General features: G+C 39.7%; 1 protein-coding gene across 14 annotated transcripts in view; it reads left to right on the top strand.

Moving 5' to 3' along the window:
- The window catches only part of TNIK (TRAF2 and NCK interacting kinase), a 443,964-nt gene that overhangs the window by 86,537 nt on the left and 334,437 nt on the right, over positions 1-22,990 (top strand). For all 14 annotated transcript variants that reach the window (XM_056806807.1, XM_056806811.1, XM_056806809.1 and 11 more), the window contains exon 2: positions 8,578-8,643. In XM_056806807.1, coding sequence (XP_056662785.1) covers positions 8,578-8,643 — 66 coding nt within the window. The remainder of the gene's footprint in view (positions 1-8,577; positions 8,644-22,990) is intronic.

The following is a 22,990-nucleotide window of genomic DNA, read 5'->3' as shown; positions in this document are numbered from 1 at the left end:
GGAGAGACCATTAGCAACTGGGATAACCAGGAAAAGCTTCTCTTTTCATAGACTATGCAAGAGCAGGGAAGTGGGATTTAAGGGCATTGCTTCCTTTAATTTGGTTTATTTTCTCCGGTGTTACGAGAACAAAGAAGCAGAAGGACTTGCTTCCAAAAGGGGGAGATTAGAGTTGGTGTCTTCTAGGGAGGAGATAGTAGGAGCAGCAGCATCCAGTAGGATTGGAGGGTATTTGGGGAAGAATGGGGAACATAATGGGATAGTGAACAGGTATATTTGAGTGGTGTGCATCAGGAAAGTGAGAAGGGTACAGTTCTTATTGTCATCTTTGCAATCTTTGACTATAGTCTGACCAATCAGAATAAAAGAGTGTTGAAGGGTATTCATTACCCAAAGCCAGCATGATAGGAGAGAATGGAAGTCCTCAAGGTTATAAAGGATGTAGCTCTCTCTGAGGAGGGGTGTATCATGAGGTAGAAAGACACACAGGCAACACAGGTTGCCTAAGCAGGAGATGATGAGGATCTTGCTGGCTGTGTCAGAGGATGAAAGGGGTGGATAGGAAGAGAATGAAAATCAAGATGAATTATTTTTCCCCTTCCAAGTGCATGGTTCCTCTGAAATCTATCTATGGACCACACGAATATCTCTTGGCATCAGGTTAAGGTCCTCAGTTTTAGGAGAGATATTTGATTCCCCCTTCAAAGGAAGTCAGTCAGTTAGGCCATAAGCATCATTTGAAGTACCTACTATGTGCCAAGTACTGTGCTAAGCTTAAAAAAATATCCCTTACCTTCCATCTTATAATCAATACTATGTACTGATTCTAGCACAGAAGAGTCGTTAAAAGCTTGGTAAAGGGGTGGGGGGGGAGTAAGTGAATTAGCCAGGGTCACACCACTAGGAAATATCTGAGGCCAGAATCAAACTTAGAACTTACCATCTCTAGGCTTGGTTCCCAATCAACTGAGCCACCTAGTTGCTCCCATCCTAATTTTTAAAGATACAAGGAAAAGCAAAAACAATTCCTGCCCTCCAGGAGCTTATTTCCAATGAGGGAGATGGTTTATAAATCATTAGATACACACAAGAGATATGGTTGGTTATTGTCTTTAGTACTGGAAGAGGACCAAAATGACATCACAGAGTCAATGGAAGGTAACCCAAAAGGGAAAGAGATTAGCAGGGGGAGGGATTGGGAGGATTCAACTTGTCAAAAGTGGGTTGGAGTTGTCTTGAAGGAAGCCTTTGGTTGGATTGAGTGGCATGCCAGTGAGTATGTATGGTACCTCGTTGGATCCTCTTAAAAAGCCCCCATGGTAGATCAGGTGGGTGCCAGTTTAAAAATTAGGAAACCCCCAAATTTTGCAAAGTGACATGACTTGCTTACAGTTATTAGAAGGAGACATAGTCAAGACTTAAAGTTAGGGTTGAGCTGTTCAGCCAGTTATCATTCCTTCCATCTTAATCATTTTGGTCTTCTTTCTTTACCCAATGCTTTATCAAGCACTAAAATCAATTTTCCCAGCCATCTTTGCTCTGAGATGTGTAGAAAGTGTGAAACATGAGAGCAAAGACCACCTTCTCTGTTCTGTTCTGGAGTAGAGTCCAGAGCACTGTCTGGGCTTAGAACAAAGTCTAGGGCAGGAGATTTGCTGTCGACCTCAGATGCACCACATGAAGGGGAAGGCGAGGAAATCGGTAGTAGCTTTAGAATATTTCTGGGGATTTTAAATATTTCAAGCTGTTTTCTACCTTGCAAAGGCTGTGAATGCAGCATGGCCCCATGCCCGGGAGGTGCTGACTCAGCTTCCCTGCCTAGCTCTGGGAGGGCTCCTGGAGACTGATGGTGCTGAAGAGGCATGAAGGCTCAAGATAAATATGGAGAGTTCTCCTAGTGTTACTGTTTTCTTTGTTCTGTTTTGCTTTCATAAGCATATGCTTGTCAGATTTGTCTGAAATCTTAACAAAATAGATGCTAAATATGGTTTGGGGAGAAATAGCGGTTCCAGTCTTTTTACAGCCCCTCATTTACTTAGTGTGGTCACTCTGCCAGTATCCCAGGAAAGGCAGCTCCAGATTATGATGCTGAGAGTGAGATCGCTTTCCCTGTTCTTCTCTTTTCATCTTTTTCTGCTCCTTTGTTGAAGAACGTCTCTCTCTTGACAGTCATTCGATTAGGGCTGAAGGTCCATGTTCTGCTCTGATTCGACACCCTTTGCAGCATTCTCTTGGCCTTTCTATCTTCATACCCTTTTTAGTAACAAGAGCAACATTGAGGTTAGACAGAAAGGGTGCTGAATTTCAGGTCAGGAGAGCCCTGGGTCCTGTCTAACCCTGGTCCTCTGTCTGTCTCGGGGAAAATCATGGAACCGCCTTAATGGGTATGGAGTAACTGCAATAGCTAATGGATAGAGTGGAATCAGAAAGACCTGAATTCATATCTGGCTTCAGGCACGTACTAGCTGTATCACCCTATTTACCTATGACAGTGTTCTCTGTCAAATGAGCTGGAGAAGGACGCAGCAGAGCACTCTGGTATCTTTGCCAAGAAAACTCCAAATGGGGTTGGGAAGAGTCAGACACAACTGGAATGACTCAATGAACAGTAACTGTAATGCTTACTTTGTAAGATTATTTGGAGACTCGTTTGAGATAATGTATGGCAAGTGCTTTGAAAACCTGAAAGAGTACAATACATGTTGGCTAAGACTCATCTTTTATTCAATTCAGTTTAATGAACTCTTTGTGTGTTAGAAGCAAAATGGGGAGCAAAACCAAGAACTTAGTATGTTATAGCCCAAATACACCAAATCTATGAATGGTAGAAATCTTAGAAAAAAAGATTAATACTTAACTGTGGTGAAGTGCCATGACTGAGAGTCAGCTGAGACTGGCTGAAAGATTCTACAATATGGAAATCAGAGGACTTGGGTTCAAATGACACCAGTGCTACTTATTACCTCTGTGATCTTGGACGATCCTCTATTTCTCTGGGGGACTCATTGATAAAATGAGGGTGGTGGGCTAAATCAATGGTGTCAAACTTAAATAGGAACAGGTCACTAATTTATTTTTTTCATAGCATTAGTTTAATTATAATAATAAATCTAACTCAATTTTCAACACATCTTGGTGTCAATAATGGAAGGGAAAAAACAAACATGAGATATCTTTGACATAGATAAAGATCCCTACAGGGTGCATGTTGATTTGATTTTAATGTGTAATATTATTTCTGTTCTAAGTTTTAATATATTTATTTATTTTGTTCAATGTTTATCATCAACAAATGATGGTGAGAGAGAGGATATCAGAGAGAGAGAGAGGGAGGGAGAGAGAGAGAGAGGGAGGGAGGAAGAAGAAAGAGGTAAAATGAAGAAAAAGAGGGAGAGGGTGAGAGAGACAGAGAGAAGTGAGAGAGGAGGAATGGGAGGAGGGAAAGATAGAGACAGATAGAGGAAAGGATCATGAAACCATGCAGATGAAATCGAACTTGGCATTGGACATGTTTTCCTGACTACCACCAAAGGTTAGGATCTGAATAAAACAATATGTAGCCAGTGGGGATTTCTGGACTTGGTAAATGTCATAGATTTACTCATTCCTTTTTGGTGTCAGTAATCTTCCTAGCTTCCCCTTTAGGTTCTATGAGCAGCTCAGCAAACAGCAGAAATCCTGAATTAAGTTGGTGCTTGTCATTCAGTTTTCATTTTCTCTGTAACTGAATTATTAGGTGACTGCATGAAGTACCTGCCATTTTGCCTTTCCTTTCCATTTGGTTCACTGAGCACTTATCAAATGCCTACTGTGTGTTGGGCACTGAAAATATGGTAACAGAAGTATACAATGTTTCCTGACCTCAAGGAGCTCACATTCTCCTGGAGGACGTAATACAAATATAGAACCGCAAAAGCAAAAATATGTAAGAAAATAAAGTAATTTTGGGAGCAATGGTACTAACACTGGTAGGAATGAGGAGAGGCCTCTTATTGGAGGTAGGATGAGTGAAGCCTTGAAGGGGAGCAGGGATTCTAAGGGTCAGAGGGGAGGGAGGAGAGCAGAGGGGACAGTTTGGGCAAAGTGGCCAATAGAATGACATTTCGGAGGAATCTTTGTCTTTGTCTTAAAGGGTTTGTCTTAAAGGGTTGCCTTAAAGTCTTTGTCTTAAAGGGTTGTCTGAGGCATATGGAGATTAAATAACTTTCCCAGAGTCCTAGAAATGGTGAGCGTTGGAGGATGGGTTTGAAACCAGTTTTTCTAGACTCCAGGCCAGCAGCATATCCACTATGCCAAAAATGACGTGCAATTAGCTTAATTAGTAAATTAAACATTTCCCCACTGTTGCATGCATGATAACAGCCTCTCAGTGCCTAATCTCAGATGCATAGACTCCCCGAGAGAGTTCATGGGATTTTTGAACTTGGAAGCACTGAGAAGACAATTGTATGTACGGTGGCAGTTACTTTGGGACGATTAGACTGACACCGATTAAAAATATCTCTAGCACCTCAGCCATATATTTTTTTATTCCTTTTTTTGAGGATTCCACGTCTTTGGGATCTGGGAGAGAGAAATCTCCTTGCTTGGGTTCTCTCACCTGTTCCTTTACTCAGGCTGTCCCTCATGTCCAGAATTATTTTTCTTTCGATAATATGGTACCTCTTGTAATAAATTACTTCTTTCAAGGATCACTTTGTATGATGCCTCCTACCTGAAGCTATCTTGATATCCCCAAGTCTATGACCCTAACCTCTCACTCCCGTATTTTTTATTCATCTACCCTCAAGTTCCCATCCTCACGTACTTAATATTTGTTTTAGTTTTATGTTTTTTATATGTATATATATATATATATTATGTAATATATACACATATATTATATATATGTTTTCCTCTGGTTCTGTTCATTCTGTTCTACTTATATTCATACAGATTTTTCCTTTGGACATTTTTATTGTGGGACAGTGATATTCTGTACCACAATTCATTTAGTTCCTTCCCAGTTGATGGACAGACACTCTCTTAGTTTCCCCTTCTTTGTCACCACAAAAAGAACTGTTAGAACATTTTGGTACCAATGGGCCCATTTTCTCTTTCTTTTCTCTCTTTGGGATATAAGCTTAGTAGAAATATTACTGAGGCAAAGAGTAGAAGTCTTTTATCTCTTTGGCATATAAGCTTAGTAGAGGTATTATTGGATCAAAGAGCAGCGGCTTTGGGGAAGAGTTCCAAATTGCTAGGAAGAATGGTTGTTCCAATTCAGGTTCCTACCATGTGTGCCTTCATGGCACAGCTTCTTGATCATTGGTTGCTTCCCTTTTTTGTCCTTTTCCCCAATCTGATTGATGTGAAATAAAATCTCAGACCAACCTCTTATTATCCAGAGGGGAACCCTTATTTATATTCTCCTCCCCCTACTCCCATGCCCCGGGTCCTATAGATAGAAAATTAAAGATGTAGGATGTGACAATAGATTTTGTTGCTTTCTCTTTGTTTTTATTTATTTTGTTTTTACATTCAGATTTTTTCCGATTGAAATAGAACCTGCAAATTTAGGCACCACCCCTGCTTAGTTGATGAGAGTAGATGAGAGAGGGTATCAATTCCAAATCTGATGCATTTTCCATGCACACATCATAAGAGAGGTTTTAGAAAGGTTTTATCAGCATTAGGAAGAGGCAGGTAGTGGGCTAGAGGGAACAGCTGTGGTCACTTGCTAACCCTCTCCTCTTCCTGGTCTACTCAATCAACGTTGGGGCCTGCTTTTGGAGGTCTCTGCTCCAAGAAGGATGAACTAGCCTGGTTTGCTTTTTTGGACAAAGACAGTCAGATAGGACTTTCTTGGAGCTATTTTCTATTCTTTATTCTTTTCCCTTGTTATGCTTTTCAGGAACCATGAGCAAATGTAATTCACAGTCATGCTTCTTGTTGCTCCCTGTTTCTGAGTCAAAATGTTGAAAGTAAAATCGGGATATTTCAGGCAAATGGAGAGCTGAGCTCCAAATTTGTTGCTGAAATATCACTAAGCAAACCAACTCCTGGGAAGCTCAAAAGGCAGCTGCCACTGTAGGTTGCTGTTTCCCCCTTGTTTTTATTTATTATATTTATTCATTTTATTTTAAAATTCAAATTCTTCCACTTGAAATAGAACCTGCATATTTAGGGGCCACCCATGATAACCCTGGGCTATGATTACCTAATGCCCCATTCCAAGGGGTGCCCCTAACCCTATGAAAGCCTCACTTGGCTTGGTGCCTCCTTGCTGCTGCTACTTCCAAAATCTTGACCCTGTCACTTGCTACTTATAATGGTAGTAAGACTTTGAGCAAAGTAGACTTTGGCAAAACCAATCCTATATCTTAGTTTCTTTATCTGGTAGAATGAGAAGATTGAACCAGGTTGGCTTCTGGAGTTCGTCCTGACTACCATCCCAGGCTTCAGTTTCTGCATCTGTAATATGAGTGGTTTGGACTAAGGTCTTAGAGATCCCTTCCTACTCTTAATCCATAATTCTAATTGGATTAGATGACTTCTCAGATCATCTAGTAATTGTATCTGTGTTGCTCTGGCATAGAAATGTCTTCTCCTGCTTTCCTTCATAAGTAAAAAGATTACTAAAAATTCTCACTTGCATTTTTCTGAACCTGTATAGGGTAGGGGAAAGAGACATGGAGTTGGTATCAAGAGAGACTTGGGTTCAAATATTTGTTCTGATGCTAATTGTGTAAAATAAGGTAGTTAAGCCTAAGAACATGGTCATGAGGTACCATCATGGAAAGATGACTAAGGCTTTTTTCACATTTCTCCATGAATATCCAGATGGTAAGGATGCAGCTAGATTACAGTTTTGGGAAATTTTATGAAAGATGGCATGTCCTTGCCTTAGTAGCTTGGATAGAAACTTGGGGACCATGAAAGAAGGGAAGCTCTCCAACAAGGAGGCAGAGAAATAGGGTTCAGAAGAGTAGGGTAGAATCTCCGGAGTCAGAGGCTAAAGACAGTATCCTGCAGGAATGGGTAGCTGCCCAAGGATGGGAAATAGGAAGGTTGATAATTGGATGGTGTAGAGAGGAACAAGAGAAGACTTCTAATGAGAGAGAGATGGAGGGAGGGACGGAGGGAAGGAGGGAGGGAGAGAGAGAGATAGAGAGAGAGACAGAGAGACAGAGACAGAGACAGAGAGAGACAGAGACAGAGAGAGAGAAACAGACAGACAGACAGAGACAGAGACAGACAGACAGACGGAGAGATAGAGAGGGAAAGATAGAGAGAGAGAATGGTGGAGAAAGAGAAAGAGAGGGAAAGAGAGAGGGAGAAGGGGAGAGGGAGGGAAAGAGAGAGAGAGAGAGAGGCTGTGATCTCCATCAAAAGTATCCTTTGCCTTGGTAGTCTCCAGTGCCTGGGTCCTTTTCACTGCTTTGTAGAATCTCTAGCTTCTTCAAGACTTCAGGTTCTATCTCTTACACGAGACCTTTCCTGATCCCATTTCTTGCCCCAATCCCATGATCAATGCTTCTTCGTTGACATTGCTTTGTATAACAGGTCCAGACCAAGCTTCAGAAGTAGTTTGTATTTATGTTTCTGTATACACAGAGCGTCCCCCAGTAAAATGTAAGTTCCCTGAGGCCATTTTTGTCTTGGTATCCCCAGTGCCTAAGACATGCTTATTGAATTGATCTCCCAGCCTTCTCTTTATGTTGATTTCCATCTTTATTGAGAACTGCTAATAGAGTGCCAGATTTATTCTCCTGCAAGAATGTAACTCAGCAGCAACCAGAAAATAAAAATAGCTTAGGGATTCACAAAGAGAAATCTCTAAATAATCAATACCAACTTTAAGATCCCTTATTTTCTCTCCCTTCTCTCCCCAGCCTCTTGTTGTATTAATGTTAGAAAATATGAGACCCATTTTTGAGAAATAATTTTTTTTACAAATCAAATTTCTTGTCAAGAAACCCCTTAATTCTTTCCCAGTAGAGAGAATGTTGAACTTGAAGCTAGAAAGACCCAAAATCCTGCCTCAACCACTGGTTATGTGACTCTGAGCCTCTCTCAGCCTCAGTTTCTTCATCTGTAAAACTGAAATGATGACCCTGGGCAAGTCACTTGACCCCCATTGCCTAGCCCTTACCACTCTTTCTGCCTTGGAGCCAATACACAGTATTGACTCCAAGACAGAAGGTAAGGGTTTAAAAAAAAAAACTGAAATGATAGTAGCACCCATTATAGTTGTCTGAAGGATCAAAGAGATGACATATGTACTTTTCAAACCTTTAAGTGCTTAATAAATATTAGTTATTGTTGTTATTATTATCATCACCATCATCTTTCCTAATTTCACTTGAAGGAATGTCTTTCATCCCAAGATCTGAATTCATATACTATTAAATAGTGATAGTAAAGTAAACCATAATTAATTTATTGCCTGTCTCATTTGATTTAATAACACTCGTGGGTTTTGCAAATTTTCACTTGTTGAGATACTGATCCCGGATCTGGAACAAGATGTTTCGTGGATTAAAACAATTCATTTAGTAATAGATTCCTTTTTTTCTTTTTTTGCTTATTTTTCAGGACCCTGCAGGGATCTTTGAATTGGTGGAACTTGTTGGAAATGGAACCTATGGCCAAGTCTATAAGGTAAGGTCATAGATCTATGATTAAGGTTTCTTTTATATTTCCCTATAGGTGGATATGATCACTTGGTGACATTTCTGTAAGCCCATTTCTAGTTCCTACAGAACTGATTCTCTTGCTTCTATAAAGAAGGTGATGGTTGTTTCTGAAAAAAAAAATCTATAAAATTTGAAGAAAGATGGATCCTTGTGCTCCAGTAAAAGAGGATAAAAAAGGAATGAACTCATTACATGGTTTTGCTATGTGAGTGTGGTTGAAGGAACTGGTAATATTTTGCCTAAAGAGAAGGAGAGGACATGTAAGTGTCATTTAAAAGTCATTTCAAAGGCTGTAAAATGAAAGAAGCATTAGCCTTGTTCTGTTTGAACTTACGGGGCAGAACATGGAACAATAGATGAAGATTTGATGATGAAAATGAAGGTTTGCTCTTAGGAGACATAGCCAAAGGATCAGATTTGTTCCAAAGGGCAACAGACTTCGGTAGGGAGTGGTAGGTTCCTTCTTGTTAGGGACATTCCTGAAGGTTACATGATAAAGGCATAGGGTTATGGTTGGACCAGGTAGATTCTGATGTCTCTTCCAGCTCTGAGATTTCTTATATGATGAGGATGCTTGGATGGTCCAATTGGAAACCATCTCGGGAGATCCCGCTTCCTAAATCTCATGGAATTGTTTCATGCCAGTACTGAAGAGCCCCACTTAGAGATAGATTCAACACCCATTGCAATTGAACACTGGGCTGCTCACTGCAGGTGCCTAGGTACCACTATATCCCCAATGGCCCATCCTCAAGAAAAACAAACGAGTCAGATGGAAGTATGCCTCTGAACTCCAATCTTTGGGGAATCCTTTATTGTTTCATTATCTGAATTCGATTCTATAATTTGACTCTTTCTGCATTGTTGTTTTTAAATTACTTATTGTGGTATTTCTTCTTGACAAATGAAATCTGATTTTAGATTTTTAAAACCCTTTGAGGCTTACTCAGCTCGCGTTGACTCTAATTACTGCCAAAGCAGGTTTTTAAGGGGAATGAAGGCTGCCATCTACTATAGAGTTTTAAGCTATTAAATGATCAAGGCTGGAAAAGTGGATTTGGTGATGGCCTGCAGCAGAATGGAAATACATTTTGTAAGCAGTCTTAGGAGAAAAGCTTCCACATCATGGCCTTATGTTCTGAGTAAGTTGTATTGCTTAGGAAATAGAATTAAAACTCGAAACACTGACAGAGTTTCCCTTGCTTAACTCCTTTTAATAACTTGAATTCAAGTTCTCACCATAATCTGATGGATTTGTGAGCTCTCTGATGTGATCATCCCCTCCCGGGAGGTTAATTATACCCGCTGATAGCTGCCTCTCCATCTTCTGTGACTCAAGCATAGCTTCTCTTAAGTTTGCTGTCAGGGGCTTTCATTATTTCCCCCAGAAAAATGGAAGTCCAACTCATCTAATAGAAATCGGGGGAAATATACATCTTCAGGGAAAAGAGGAGAGAGAGGTGATTATGATTGTTGCTCCCACTTACTTCTGGCGATTTTTACCTGTTCTACTAAAGGAAAATGGACTGCCATTACAATAGGAACTTCTGGGAGCCGCTTTTCTGTGGTGATTTTGAGGAATTGCTATCGTTTTTCTGAGTGGAGAAATGAAACAGCATTTCCTGTGTGCATTCTGACATGGCGTCCTATTTTTGAAAAAGAAATCTTCTTGAATGACTACGATTCCATTTGATGTTTAAAATCCTTCTTGTCGATGGAAATGACTGTCTGTGGAACTTGGCCTAATTTTAGCATGTGCGCTTTGAACGTTCTTTAAAATACATGAATCTGACACTCTTGAGAACCTAATTTTTCGGAAAACACTGCAAATGAACCAGCATAAATGGTTGTTTTTCTTGTGGGTACAACCAGATGGTGCTGATTTCAAGAAAAATATGTCACCCTTTCTTTAAAAGAAAAACGCAGCCGAATTGAAGGCTGTTCAAAGTTAGCCCAGCTCGAAGTTCGAAGCCCAAGATCATTGTTGTATGGAAGATTGAGGGCTGACTTTGGTCAGAGAGCTTGGGTTCAAATACAGGCTCACCTTTGGGTAAGTCAATATACATTTCTGGGCTTCAGTTTCTTCATATTTCAAAACAAGGATGTTGTACTAGATGGCCTCCATGCCCCTCTGCAAGCTCTTTATCTTATCCTGTGGGCTCCTCAGAGTATCAACAGCAAGCTCCTTTTTTCCTCTTGAGTTCCTTCTGTCATCCATCAAAATGCATGCTCCTGGAGGTTAGGGACTGTGTTTCTGCATTTCTTTGTGTCCCCAGAGCTTAGTACCATGACTGGCACATGCTATGCACTTTATAAATTAGCAATCTCTGTAGCAATGGAAACCCTTGCTCTTGCAGAATGGCAACTCATCTATAAATTATAGACACTTGAAGTTGTGTGGGGTGCTTGGGGTGCTTATGTGACTTACCCAAAGCCACAGAGCTACTGTATGTGCAAGGAAAGACTTCCTGATCCAAGGGTGGCCCTCTGTTCACTATATCTACGCTCTGTCTTCTATTTCATCCTCATGATGTCATTAATCCTCTTGGAAAACTAAAAACACACAACAACAAAAATATCAGTATGGCATCCAAATAGTGTTGCCATCTTTGATCAATGACTAGACACTAGCCTTCTAGGTAATGGAATCCAAATAAGGGGATTTCCCAGTCCATTTTGTGCAAGCCATGGCCAAAGTGAGAATTGACTCTACAACATACCTTTGTTTGAAGAACTCTAGGGAAACTGGCTAGTTTCTAAGATATCTCATTCCACTTAAGAACAGCTCTAAAGATTAGGAAGTTGAGTCTTTTGGCCAAAATTAGACTTTGCTCAGAGTTCTGCTCTCAGTGTCCAAATAAACTCAACCTTTCAAAAGCTGATCATCAGTGCCTTGTACTCAGTAAGCATGTAGTAATATTTTGTGGATTGATTGCTGAAGTAGTGCAGCCCTCCAGGGAGTTTTCGACCCTAACACAGAAGACCTAGGCTTTTGGTCCACTTCTCCTTCTTGGCTTTTAATAAGGTGGGAATATTTGGAATATTTGAATGGACTGACCATGAGAATATTAGAGGCACTTGGGCTGTGTGTCACCGAACTTTAACTCTGTATTTCAAGGAATTGTGTGGGGTCTTGGTTAGCTAAGTGGTGGTGAACTTAGATAATTGGTACCCATTTCATGCAATGTCCAGTTGCTAGGCAACCAGATGTGGCTGGATGCATACTACTCAAGCATGGAGACTCCTTCCTGAGTCATTAGAAGCTGTTGTGCAGGAGGTGGCCAGTGGGCTGTCCTGACAATATAGTCCCTGCTGGTCATTTGAGTGACAAAGCAGATTAGGGCTTGATTGAAGGGGAGCCAGTTATCTAATAAGAGTTAGCAACTTGGTTTTAACTAGCTTTAATAAAAAAGGCCAGAGCACAAGAGATCCGAACTTACAGAACAGACAAATTAAGAGGCAGTTATTTGCATAGTAGGGTAGACTTACTGAAAGGAGCAAAATATCTTTCGGTGAAAAAAAGGATGTGCATATAGACATTTTGTCATTTGGATTATTTGAAATGTAGCAGATGGGTAGGCTATCTCAATGAATCCTCTGTTGAATCTTCTCCTAAAGCAAATAATAATCACCAGATTTATCTGTAGAAATCCATATTTTCATGTCAAGTTATCATAAAATGAAGCATAACTACCCTGGAGGATTATTGGTTTTATAGAAGGATTCCTTGTTACAGGCTCTTTTAGCATATTTGTAATAGGTTGTGCATGGGACTGTTGAATTTTTGCCTTATTGTCCCCTAAACTGGAATATGGCACATAGTAGGCACTTTAGAAAGATCACCTGTCTTGTCAATTTTCTAGACAGTTTTGCCAACAGTCTTATTGTCTGGACCAGAAATGATGCCCCAGAAGTTCTAATCCCTTTATCTCTAGAACTTCCAGCATGGTGTCCTCGATTGGTACCTGTGACAGCTGGCCAACTCTTTTTGCCCTACTCTCCAGATCAAGAACAAGGCTCAGTGAATTATGTCAAATCAGGAATAATGATTTATTGACCATAGTACCTGACATACAGTAAGCACATAATAAATGCTTGTTGACTGATTACTTGATTGTTGAGTGGTACCAGTATGCCAACACACTTTGCTATGGCCCCACTTACCACTCTTGTTCTGGCTACCACTCTCTTACATGTATTTTCTTTTCTCATTCCAATGTAAGTGGCCAACATGGTGCTTGACACTTTGGGCAGGTAGATGGTAGGCCTGGAGTTGGGAAAACCCAAGTTTAAATCTAGCCTCAGATACTTTCTGTGTGATATTGGATAAGTCATGTAATCTCTCTTTGCCTCAGTTTCCTCATTAGTAAAATAGTGATAATAGGACTTACCTCTCAGGATTGTTGTGAGGTTCAAGTGAGAAAAATATTCAAAAAGCACTTAACAATGATGATGATGATAGTAATAGCCAAACTGATATAGGGTCTACTATGTGTCAGGCACTGTGCTATGTGCTTTACAGTTATTATGAATACAGAGCTTGACACCTAGTAGGCTGTATATCAAGGTTAGTTATTATTATTGCTATTGGTTTTTCCTTCCCCCAATAAATGTGAATGTACAAATGAATGAACGAATAATTCCAAGATAGGATGGGGGCTGGGACTGGACATATAGTTCATTGACATGGAGATTTGCCAGAAGATGGAAGGAAGCCCTTATTCAATTAGGATGGGTACTTGCTCAGCAGTGTTTCATCATGCAGAATTTTTGCCCAGAGTGACATAACCAGTATGTATTAGAGGTAAGACTTGAACACAGATCTTATGAGTATGAGGCTCTGATTGAACATTTTCAAAAGCCCCAAACTTGAAATTATTTCTTTCCTCCTTTTTAGTACATTTCTGGCCCTTTCCCTTTCCCCTGCTCTCATTTGAGTTTGCAGCCCATGAGAAAGATCATGCCCTCTGCAGACTTTGTTTTCTGCAGTTCCTGGTAAGCAAGAGTTTTTTCATCTTCTTTGAACCAATCCCATATGGTAGCCATGTCTCTGCTCCAATCTCACTGCTTTTGATTTTATTTGGTGGACAGATTGGGGGAACAAAAGATGAAAGAAAATTGAATGATAGCATCTGGGGTATTGCTGAATAGTCTTTTTATTTTTCTTCGCTTCTTGACTGTCAGTGAATTTCCAAGAAAGTTACAGGTAGATCAGGTTAGATCAGGTCCACCACCCTTAGAATTTAATTTTTTTTTCAATCAAGAGCATTGAAGATTGGGAATGAAAGAAATCCAGCAGATGAACTCCCAACGATTCTCTCCTTTTTCATTCCATAGATTCAGAATTGGAATAAATTAGAATTATAGAACTTAGAATTTTAGAATGTGAGCATCTTGAGGAGTCACTATATTGTTTTTGTTTTTGTATGTGTATGCCTAGCATAATACCTGGAAATGTGTATGCCTAGCATAATGCCTGGAAACAAGTAGATTGTTGGTGTTGTTCAGCTGTTCAATCTTTGTGACTTCTCTTCACTATCTTCTTCTCTTCACTATCTCTTGAGGTCCATCCGAGTTCATGCTCACCATTTCGATAATATTATCTATCCATTGCAACCTCTGCTGTTCCTTTCTCCTTTTTCTTCAATCCTTCCCAACGGAACTGGGATCTTTTCCAATTAATCCTATCCTCTCATTATATGTCTGAAGTATTTAAGGTTCAGCCTCAGCTTTTGACATTCCAAGGAAAGTGAAGTAATCAGTAATTTGAATTAATTTCTTTAAACCTTGACTGGTTTGATTCCCAAAGTGTTCTCAAATGACTTCACCAGCACCACAATTTGAAAATTGTGTCTCTTCAGTGTTGCTCAGCTTTCCTTAGAGTCTTACTCTCATAGCCGTACATTGCTACCAGAAAAGTTTTGACTACATGGACCTTTGCTGGCAAGGTGGTGTCTCTGCTTTTTGCATGCTGTCCAGATTTGCTGTACTTTTCCGTCCTAGGAGCAAGTGCCTTTTAATTTCATGGCTTCAGTCACAATCTACAACAATTCTTTGGGCCCAAGAATATAAAATCAGACACTTCTTCCGTTTCTTTTCTCTCTTTTTGCCACAGTGTGATGGGACCAATTGCCAAGATCTTGATGACTGCTATTTATCAAATAGAATTGAATTAGAATTATCTAGACTCATCCACCTGGTTTTATGGGTGGGGAAACTGAGGCAGAACCAAGTAAAGGGCCTTGCTGCCCCAAGGTCGTAAAAGGGATTATTGTTGCTCCAAAGTGAGTATTCTACATGGCAGGAAACTGTTTCATTTTGAGCAGAGACAATGAACCAGACATGAAACTTTCTATGCTTATTCTTTAGCACCATTTCCACTGACTTTCTCAAATCCAGTAATTTATATAGTAAAGTTACTCTAATGTCCAATCTAAGAAGACCTAATCCTTGTCCTTGAGTAGCCTCTAGGTTAAGGAAAATGATACTCCATGGTTTTCTTTCAAAGTGAAACATGATTGAAGAGAAACAGTAATGAAATGTAGTGTAGAATCATAGCAGAGAGCAGGAACAGATTTTTAGAGATGTCTATTCTGGAAGATTGCTGTTATTGCTATCCCCATTTTACAGATGAGGAAAGTGAAGCAATCAGGGGTTAAATGACTCAACTTTGAATCTCTGTTCCAGATCATAGAAGTAGGGGTGGAATAGATAACGATGAGATTAAGGGTATGAATGTCTCCAGTTGAGTTGCAGTGAAGCCATAGATCCTGGGAGGGAAGGAAACTGGTTGACCAGGATTTTGAATAGATGAGAAAGACAGTAGGTCTGTGATTTGGGATATTTTATTGGGAATGACCAGGATTTGAAAGACTGTATTGTCCAAGGTGAAACCTCTTCATAGGTTTAATCTGCAAGTAGGGTTGACCAAATAATTTTGCTTTTGGGGGCTTTTACTTATCATCTATTAAAAATGTGAGAATTGTAATAGATGATCTCTAAGCTGCCATTCCTGCTCCTGCTCTAAATTTTTGATCCCACAAGAAAATATAGATGTCTACACCCAACTCATTTGCTTTCTGCTGAAGCAGAGAATGCAGTTGGCATATCCAACCCTAGGAGGTTGGTTTTTATTTTATTTTAATTTTTCTTGATATATGTTGATTTTATATCACCTACATCTCCCAATATATCCCGCCATTTCTTCTTCCAGAGAGCCATTCCTTATAACAAAGAATAAGAAAGAAAAAGAAGTGCAATCCAACAATTCAGTAAATGTATCAGCCAAGTCTCATATTTTATAGTGTTTTGTACCCATTGTCCTTACCTCAGCAAAGAAGGGAGGGAGATCTATTCTCATAGCCCTTCTTTGGCACCATTGGTCATTATTTTCATAACATTCAATGTCTATTATTTTTATCATTATTATTTCCATTTCCATTGCTATAGTCATATGTACTATCTGTTCCTGCTTACTTTCTACCAGCTTGTATGATGATGGAAAAATAAAGGAAGTTCATTGGACATGCAACTATTCTGTCATTGGTATGTTCACTGCTGTAACTAGGAATGGGCCACTGGGACTTTGCTCCGGGGAGGAAAATTTGGAGAATAGCTTTCATACCATACTGGGGAATGATTCCTTAGTTTTTGGCAGCTTCAAACCTTGGAATTCAGAAGTGTATTCCCTGCTAACCCCTACTACTATCCCTGTTGTCCCAAGCACAGACATCTTTTCCAACAGCTCTTCAGAACAGTTCATGTCTCTAAATACATGAATAAATGTATTTAGATAAATAATAACATTAATAAACAAAAACATTAATAAATGTTTTCTAAGGAGTTTGAAGTCTTCCAAATATCCTGTACTGAAATATCTTGTACTGCCAGTGGTCTGGTTCATCCAATAGATGAGATCTCAGGACTATTTAAGAGTAGGAAATGGCTTAATTGCAACTGGTAAAAACTATAGAAATCCATTTTGCTTCTGCTTTTGGGAAGAGAGATGTGACTTAACCTTGGAAAACATTTACTTGGTGGACGCCTCAGTGTAACAGTCCTCAATAAGGTCTGCCTCTAATTGTGGCCTCTGCCTATGCTACTTCATGCTGTGTTCCTGTCAGCTCTAATAAATTAAAGCTGAGTTAAGCTATAGACCTATAGAGGGGAGACCCTGACAGGGAGAGCACCTGTGTGGGTGAAAGAAGCCACCTTCTCTCTGGCAGGTACTGGTACTTCTAGAGCTGCTGGCAAAACAACCCTGGGGTTGGATGGATGATTCCACACTGTTAAAGATGTTGCCAAGCTGAACTGTTTCTTCTTAGGTTGGACATAATCCAAGGCTTTGGGGGTTAGAGTCACTTTCAGAACTCTGAGTCTTATGTAGGTTGCTCATTTCTTACCTTCTGAATTCAACTTGGAAATCTTATAAGGGTTATTTCCCTTTCTCCTCTCCCTTCCCCCTCCCATTCCCCTCCTCTTCTCTCTTCTCCGCTTTCCCTTCTCTCCTCTGTCCTCCCCCTCTCCTGTCCTGTCCTGTCCTGTCCTCATTTCCTCTTCTTTCCTGTCCTCCCTCTCACTTTCTTTCACTTCTCCCTCCCTTTCTTCCCCCTTTCAGTTCTTTCTTCTTCTCTTCTCCTTTTTTCCTTATCTACTCCTCCTGCATTTTCTCTTCCTTAAGAAAAATAACTGATTTATGTCAAGAATGAATAAAGATGGAAAGACAAACTTTATTAAGTACTTGCTCTATGCCAGATATTGTGCTAAGTCTTTAGTGTAGATATAAATCTAGGTATGGATGGATAGTCTCTGCTCTTTTGGAGTTTGCATTCTAATAGAACATGACACTAGTAGGGGAGTGATGGCCAACGGAGGGTATTTTGGTCTTGGAAGTCACAAGGATGGTGAGTAGAGTTGGGAGTTACTGTCATTGATCGATTTAACCTTCCCAGGAATTATTTGATTCCTCTACCCAGAGCATGAGGTATTTGCACAGTTGATAAAGCCAGACAGAAAGATGACTGGGGGACACTGGGGTACCACTTGGGGTAAGCCCAGCAGAACTTGGATTCAAATCCTGCTTCTGATGCTCACTTCCTGTGCAACATTGTGCACATTACAAAGGTCTTGGTTTCCTGTTGCCCAAAATAAGGCAAGGAGGAGGAGAGAGGTGTGACAAGGAAATCACTTTAAAAGACTGATATATATATATATTAATTTAAGGTCGCCAAGGAATTCAGCTATGTAATTTCTAAATGAAAACTCAAATCAGCCGTCAGCCTTTTATAGAGTTTAATTACAAACAGGAGGAAGAAAGGAATTAGAGATAGAGAGAGAGAGAGAGAGAGAGAGAGAGAGAGAGAGAGAGAGAGAGAGAGAGAGAGAGAGAGAGAGAGAGAGCGAAAGGGGAGAGAAGGGAATAGGGCTTAAATACCCCCTCTGTTTAGGCTGGGCCAAAAGGCCCAAGCCCTTAGATAGCTGGGGCAAAGAAAAGAGATCAGTCCCTATTACTCACGTGACCAAAATGGAGAAACAGTCTCAAAGGCCCTCACCTTCAGCTTCCTTCAGAGCAAGCTTCTCAGAGCACACTCCAACCACTCAGACAAACTCCTCAACCACCTCCCTGAGTCTTCAGACCCCTCTATCTTTAAGGAAACCATCCAAGTTCCCTCCCCTCAGTTCTCACATCTACCAATCACTGTCCATCAATTTCCCTGTGCCAATGGAGGCTCTAGCTTAACCCAGGACCACCCAGAGGTCTCTGGCTTTGCACATGTCTGTTGAAGGTCATATTTTCAAATAATTAAATCCTTGATCCTTTGCTACAGCCCTTCCTAAATCCTATTAACCTGAGTAGGGTAGAGATTGGAATAATTAAATTTTGATCTATGCTGCAGCCCTTCCTCAATCCTGTTAGGACTGAGTAGGGTGGAGATTGATTCCAAGTATCTCCATTGTATCAATTCTAAAATCAATCATGACTCAAGGAAATTCCTGTTCTATGCTTAAGCATAGGTCAAAGTCCTTTCCATTGTTCAGCAAAAGGTTTCTGTCCTAAAGTAATCTTAAGAAGGGAGGAGGAGGAACCTCCCATGCCAATGGGGTTCACATTCCAATAGACTATCAGTAAGAAATTTTCCAAGTATGAAATTTCCCAATGGTGAAATTTCCAACATTTATAAGTCTAAGGAATTTTAAGGTTTACAGAGGGGAGGTTGGATAAGCTACTTTTAGCTCCACAGCTAGGTTCCACAGTATTCAGCATCTCAAGTACTCATGGAAGTTTTCATGAGTCGTCCTCTTCCCCTGGTTGGTAGTTCTCCACTTGTGTTTACTCTTATTCTATATTTTTGTATCCATATATCCATGCCACATTCTGTGTGTGTGTGTGTGTGTGTGTGTGTGTGTGTGTGTGTATACACATACATAGTCTATCTGTATAAACATTTTCGGTCAGTAGAATGGAAGCTTCCTGAGGACAAGAACTGTTTCCTTTTCATTTTAGTAACTCCACCTCTAATCTGAGTTTCTGTTGCATCATGGCAGGTACTAAATAAGGGCCAGCTGAAGTAAAATTTACTAATAATGATGTACTTTTCACCCTTGGTGAGTCTGGGGACTTAAAGAGGGGATTCACAGATAGAATTTTACTCATGTGGAGAGAACAGTGCAAATAAAGGGGAAATTCTTTCACCTCAATTAGGAACTGAGGAAGCATCAGTTTCCACATCTGTGAAACTGTTGGAGTTGGGGAACCCTTAAAATCCCTTCCTAAGTCAATAGGTTTGTCTCATTGCATCTATTTTCAAACTGTTTCCATGTGTTGATCAATTCTAATGAATTCTTCTCTCCTTCCTCTTTTTCTTTTTCCTTAAAAATATTATTTATTCTCTGGAGCAAGTCTTAGGGAAGGGAAGAGGGAGACAGACTGGATTATGAGTTATTAAAATAAAAGATGTTAATTAAAAATCCCTCCCTATTTCTTGATTCTACGGTTCTTTTTTATGTGTTATAGGCACAATATCTCTAATTAGAATTCTTCTCAGTTGTAGAAAAAGGACCACGGAGAGAGATTTACCTGCGACTTTCATCTCCCTGAGGGCAGGGTTTATGTCTTAGTCTTCTTTGACTGCCTTGCACAGAGGAAGCTCCATCAGTGTTTGCTGGACAAATCAATGAATGAATGAATTCTAGTGCTCTCAGGGCCATACAACTTGAATGTAAAAGGATATTTTAGGGAACGTATCCCACCATTGGAGAAGCTTCAGTTGATTTTCCACTGACTCAAAACCTTCACACATTTCAGCTTTGTCTCTTAAGTCTTCCTTGTAAACTTAATTTAAAATAGGCTTCCTGGATATTTTTCTGACAACAGTGAAATCACATACTCTGCACATCTGTGTCTCCATATGTTGGAGATCTCCTCAGATTACTCATTCAAGACCTGCCTGTGTACACCAGGTGACTGTCCCAGTGCTAAGATTCTGTAACTCATCCAAGAACATGGCAAGCTTCCACAGCCTTCAGTTTTTGTGTCTTTGATGACTTTTCCTTCCTTCTCCAGGATCAAACTGATCCCAACCAATTCAGGGCATGGAGACCAATAACAAGGTAGTTTAAGATGACCAAAAGGGTCATCTTAGGTCACATAGGAAGTATGTGAAGAAATATGAGAGCATTAACTCTGGAGTTGGGATCGGCGTTCAAATACACCTATGAGTCATTACTAATATATATATATATATATATATATATACACACACACATATATATAATTACTAATAAAATATAGATTTAATATAAAACATATAAAATTACACATATATGTAATATATATTCCCCGCAAGTTCTGAAATCAGATGCCCAGACTAATACTAATAACTATAATATCATCCATAATGATAATGATGGTGGTGATGATGATGATGATGATGATGATGAAAATGGATATTTCCAAAAATACATGCACTATCTCATTTTATCATCTTATCAATCCTGTGAAGAGTTAGTGATATTATTACAAGTATTTTATACGTGAAGTAATTTCATGTCAGAAACGTTAAATAGTCTGGCCAGAGTCCCACAAGAATTGTCTGAGACTAGTCCAAACCCACGTTTTCCTGACTCCTCTGTGCAGCTCTCAATCCATGAAGGCACAATGGTTGGTAGACAACTACTTTAAAAATATAATATATTAAATATTATATATAAAAGAAAGTCCCAGTTCACTGATCATTCAAGATGTGACAAAGATAGTGTTTTGTTTTTCATTTTTCAAGCTTTGGTACCCTCAAAGGCCATTAGATGATAGGAAATATCTTAGAATTAGGGGGCAGCTCGGTAGCTCAGTGGATTGAGAGCCACGCCTAGAGACGGGAGGTCCTAAATTCAAAGCCAATACACAGTATTGACTCCAAGATGGAAGGTAAGGGTTTAAAAGAAAAATATCTTAGAATTAGAGAAAAGCAAATATCCCAATTAAAACAAACAAACAAAAAAGACAAAACATAGAAGGGAATGAAATTGACAAATGTTAGGGTATTAAAGGACATTGACCAGGCTAGAGGGAAATGCAAGAAGGTTGATAAATAACATGCCACTATTCCATAAATGAGTGATTGAAGGAATTAGAATTATTTTAATTGGAGAAGAGAAGACTCGAGGGGATATGATAGATATATTTAATTATAAAAAGTGGTTAGTGGGGTATCTCATGGAAAAAAAAGATTCTACTTTTTTTGAAAGGGAAAAGTAAAGAACATTGAATAGAAACAGCTTTAGACTTCATTTACAGAAAAGCTTCCCAATGACTGGAGAAAAGTATAATCCAATGCTTTCTGAGATTGGTGGGTTCCCTGCTACTAGAAATCTACACGGAAGGCTGGATGATTATGTTCTGGAGATGCTATAACAGGACATGAGTACTAGATGCCCTCTGAGGTCCTTCTCAACTCTGAGAGTGAGATTTTTAACAACCTGACTTCTACCAGAGACCATAGTCAATGGCAAACATTCTTAACATGGTACCTCACTGATTTCTTTTGTCAGTGTAGATAGTTTTGTCTATTTAAATTTATTCTGTTTGTTTGTTTTTTTCCTATAAGCCATCCAGGGGTTTTATCATTAGAGTTGGTCTTAGTGTGAGCACAGAATTAGCTTTTAACTCTCTTACAGCTTAAAACTTCTGAACTGAATTCATCCACCATCCTCATCCTCTCCAGCAGAGGGGATCACAGGTGGGATCAACCAAGAAATGTTTTTGCTAGTCTGGAATTTATAGAGGTTTCATGGTATGATGTAAGAGAGGCATCTTGTGAGCACTTGATTAACTCTAAATAAATGCACATGCTAATAGATGATTAATGAATTGAACGTAGTGTAAGAGATAGAGACCTGACCTTGGAATCATAGAATTCTGCATTCTAGTCCAACCTCAGACATAGGCTGGTTGTTCAGCGAGTCACTTAATCCACCAGTGCTCCAGAATTACAGGACAGCAAGGTGGCTCAGTGGATTGAGACCCTGTCCTAGATAAGAGAAGACCTAGGTTCAAATCTGGTCTCAGATACTTACTAGCTGAGTGATCCTGGGCAAGTCATTTAATTCTCATTGCCTAGCCCTTACCATTCTTCTGCCTTGGAACCCATATACTCAATTCTGAGGGAGAAGGTTAGGGTTTAAAAAAGAGACTAAATTGCAATAGAGTTGCTGACTTGATTTGTTGAGAGAATTTCCTTGCTGAGACTTTCTCTTACTTAGGAAATCACAGATCTTAAAAATAATGAACAAACAAACAAAAATTTAGCAGAATACCAAGAATCTTAGATTCTGGTCCCCTTCCCTATGTAGAAATGTATCAAAGTCAAGACCAGAGAAGTGTGCAAAGCTGAAACATCTATCAAGTAAGCATCACCTATTCCAGGGAGGCTGTGCCTTTGGGATACAAGGAATGCATTTGCCAGCTTTCTTCTTGACTGGATGGGAGACAACTGGAGGCTGTTCATCATGAACTCTCCAGACCTCAGTTTCTTCCTCCATCCAGTGAGGACCTTGGATGAGATCATCAAAGCTCCCTTCTAGCTCTTAACTTTCTGGGGCTCAGTAATTTCAGATTTCATTGTTAGGATGCCCATGGGAACCCAAGCTCATAATAATGCAAAACACTCATGACACTAATTGTTTTACTAAATGGTTCTTTTTAGTTGTAATCTACAAAAGACAGAACTAGGGATGACAGTTAGGTAATTAGTCACTGATTTCTTAGCCAAGTGGAGAAAAGTTATTATACAACACATCAAAACATTATTTCCCAG

Source organism: Monodelphis domestica, chromosome 8 (assembly GCF_027887165.1).
Source record: "Monodelphis domestica isolate mMonDom1 chromosome 8, mMonDom1.pri, whole genome shotgun sequence".
In the NCBI taxonomy this organism is placed as follows: domain Eukaryota; kingdom Metazoa; phylum Chordata; class Mammalia; order Didelphimorphia; family Didelphidae; genus Monodelphis; species Monodelphis domestica.
This window is presented reverse-complemented; position numbering and strand designations above follow the sequence as displayed.